The 2,907-nt window shown below is 33.0% G+C and overlaps 1 protein-coding gene across 1 annotated transcript; it reads right to left on the bottom strand.

The window, feature by feature from the left end:
- Window positions 1–986: 986 nt before the first annotated feature.
- Window positions 987–2,727, bottom strand: LOC124885422 (probable beta-1,3-galactosyltransferase 2; the record flags this gene model as incomplete). The annotated part of the gene is given in 6 exon segments (XM_047404694.1): window positions 987–1,474; window positions 1,830–1,939; window positions 2,032–2,148; window positions 2,225–2,312; window positions 2,433–2,553; window positions 2,655–2,727. Coding segments are annotated over 6 exon segments (658 nt in total), but the record flags the coding sequence as incomplete, so codon positions are not given.
- Between the last annotated feature and the right edge of the window lie 180 nt (window positions 2,728–2,907).

Below are 2,907 nucleotides of genomic sequence, written 5' to 3'. Positions count from 1 at the left end.
CTCTATATTTGTCTAAAAATATTAGGGTTGACTACTTTTGGACTGAATAATGATTTTTCATGAGTTTTTCATATTTTTGGACTGAATAATTTCACTTTTTTCTCTTGGAGGACAACTATTTTTTTCTTCTCATAAAGATACTGTTTGAAGCAGCTTGCTTGCACCTGAACTGATGTACCATGTTTGTTACAAGAATATCAATGGTTTGGTTACGTTGATTATTTTATATATATTTTGTCATATCAATTTTTCAATTGTTCAATTTTGTATAATTAAAATTACTTTTTTTGAAATCGTTTAATTATTTCGATTTTTCTTCGATATCGATATAATTAGATTAATTTTTAGTATAATCTAAGAGTTACAAGTAGAAGTTAGAACATGATTTTATGCATGCATAGGACTTTGGAAAAATCTCCAGATATTTTTATTATTTAAAGGTGCAATGAATCAAGAAAACATAAGAGTGAAGGTTTTATGTTGGTTATTGTTCTATTTGAACTATATGTTGTATAGTTTGCTTGCAATTTAACTATTTCATTAAGTATATGTTATTTTTCACCAACATATTATATATCGAATAACTCATTTTACCCATGAGAAAATATCATAAGGTGTTTTTTAATAACAAATATATTCTTGGAAATCCAAGTGTTTGATAGTCCTCTCTTCTTTGGGTTAAACTGGTCAATCTCCAAAAGAAAAAAAAGAGGGATTTAGGGTGTTTTGGTATTCGATTAGTGGAAATATTTTTCCTATTCGATTAATCAAAAGTTTTGAAAAATATTTTTCTAGCAAGTTTATTAAAAATGAGTAAAATGACTTTAATAGTAGAGGTATTGTTATTTAGATTCAAATTTGAGACGTCTGATTAAAAGCGAACAAACATTCCACTTGTATTATTTGAGTGCTATACAATGTGACACTACATTATGCAAATATACAAATTAAAGTGCCAGAACAAGTTGGTATTATGACAAAAACAATGGTCTCAAATAATATGACTTTGCATCTATTAAGATTTTACAATCCAGTAAACTATGACTTAACATTGGCAGCCATTTTTTCTCTACAAAAATGGAGATGGTTTCTCCATAGCTAAAACTTGGCCATCGATTATTAATCTTCGTCTCTCTCATACGCGTATAACATATGCAGAGGACGATTTAGAGCGCCTTATGTGAGTTCAACTGTATTAATTGCTTTTAGCTCGAAATATGTATAAAATGTAGTATATGATGAGACTAATATATATGTACCCTGGGCAAAAAATATGGCCTTTTTGACATATTGATTGACCTGTTTACCTTTAGTAATGAATGTTTTCAGAATGTAGCTTTCCATAGTGCATTCTCTCCCTCGCCACAACGGCGATGGACCTCCTTTATCCTGTCCACGGACCTGCAAATCCCACTGCAGGTCCAGTCGAACGATGCAACACAGACGTTGCCTGCCTGTGCCTTCCATTCACAATCTGCATCAACAAGTACTTTTCATATCAAACTTGATAACATACAGATGAAACCAACTAGTTTTTTCACAATGTTTTGCTAGAATTAATTAGTATGGACAGACATCAATAGTGCACGAGTTAATTTCACGTATGGTTACTAAACTTAATTTACCTACTACAATGGGCAAAGTCAATGAAAGCATTGTCAAAACTTCCAGCATTTCATAACCAACACTTGAATGCTAATACTGATATCACAGCTTAAACGATCACTATGAAAATTTTGGTGATTTGTATAAATCACATTGTAGAAAATGTCCTGATGGAATCCAACGAGTAACTAATAATACTGTTATACAACAAAAGTATGCTTTACCTGGTGGGGTTCCACAACATAATCTGCGATCATCGATATGTTGCACATCAAGACCAATAAACCAAGCTCCCAATGACACATCTTCATTTGTATACTTATGAAGCACATGCCTTTAAATATCAAGAAGATTATACATAGGTAAGTTGTGGGAAAAAAACAAGTAAAAAGACTGTTGCTCGGACTCCTCAAAAAGATACTTAACTGGTTTGCTGATATGTAAGTGGCTAAGTCTTTCGAAATGGCATATATTTGTCCAGTAGCATGACGAAAATACTTGTCTCCGAATTTCCAATATTCTGGTTCATGGTATCTTACCCCCCTGCATCGAAAACAATAAAATGTTTCAAAAACGAAATTTCAAGATTCAATCTGCAGAAAAAATTGAATGTCCTTACTTTCGCCAAAGGACAGGACCAGATTTCATGCACCCCATATATATACGTGGTTTTTTACGATGCATTGCTAATGTTTCCCCTAGTGTAGCTTCAAGAAAAATACAAAATTAAGCTTGCATTTGCATTAACAAGTCTTAAAATCTCTATATAACATTGAAAGGTGATATTTTTCGGCTAAGTGCAAAGTATGGAAAAGAAGTTTTTTTACCTATATTGACATGAACATCATCGTCAACCTTAATATAATACTCTGCATCCCATAAGTTAACAGCTGTGGCAAAGTAAGTCTTTGTCTTGGCGGACAATTCAAGATAACCCTCAATATGATCCTGTTCAAAAGTCAGCAGAGTGATTTGTCGTCTTTTTTTTTTTACGAGTGAGTACATCATAACAAGTGAATGATTGTAGTAAGCTCGAGAGGAAGTATTACCAGCCGCAAGAAATCACCATGGTTTTTGTCCTCGGCTTCAATAGCTCGGTCTAATATGCCCCCTAATGTGGCACTGCACGATGAGTTTATAACAATTTACGCTGTTTATAAATCTAACACAAGACTACAAACAAGAATTGATGTAGACAAAAGAGGCTGGTATTTTGAGTAATGACATTAGGGACAGAATGAACTTCAATCCATGAGATTTAACATCCTAACAAAGAGGTGTCGACTCATAAGCTATGCTGCT

Source organism: Capsicum annuum, unplaced genomic scaffold (genome assembly GCF_002878395.1).
Source record: "Capsicum annuum cultivar UCD-10X-F1 unplaced genomic scaffold, UCD10Xv1.1 ctg66276, whole genome shotgun sequence".
In the NCBI taxonomy this organism is placed as follows: Eukaryota; Viridiplantae; Streptophyta; class Magnoliopsida; order Solanales; family Solanaceae; genus Capsicum; species Capsicum annuum.
Note: the sequence above shows the minus strand (reverse complement) of the source record. Positions and strands in the feature narration are given on the sequence as shown.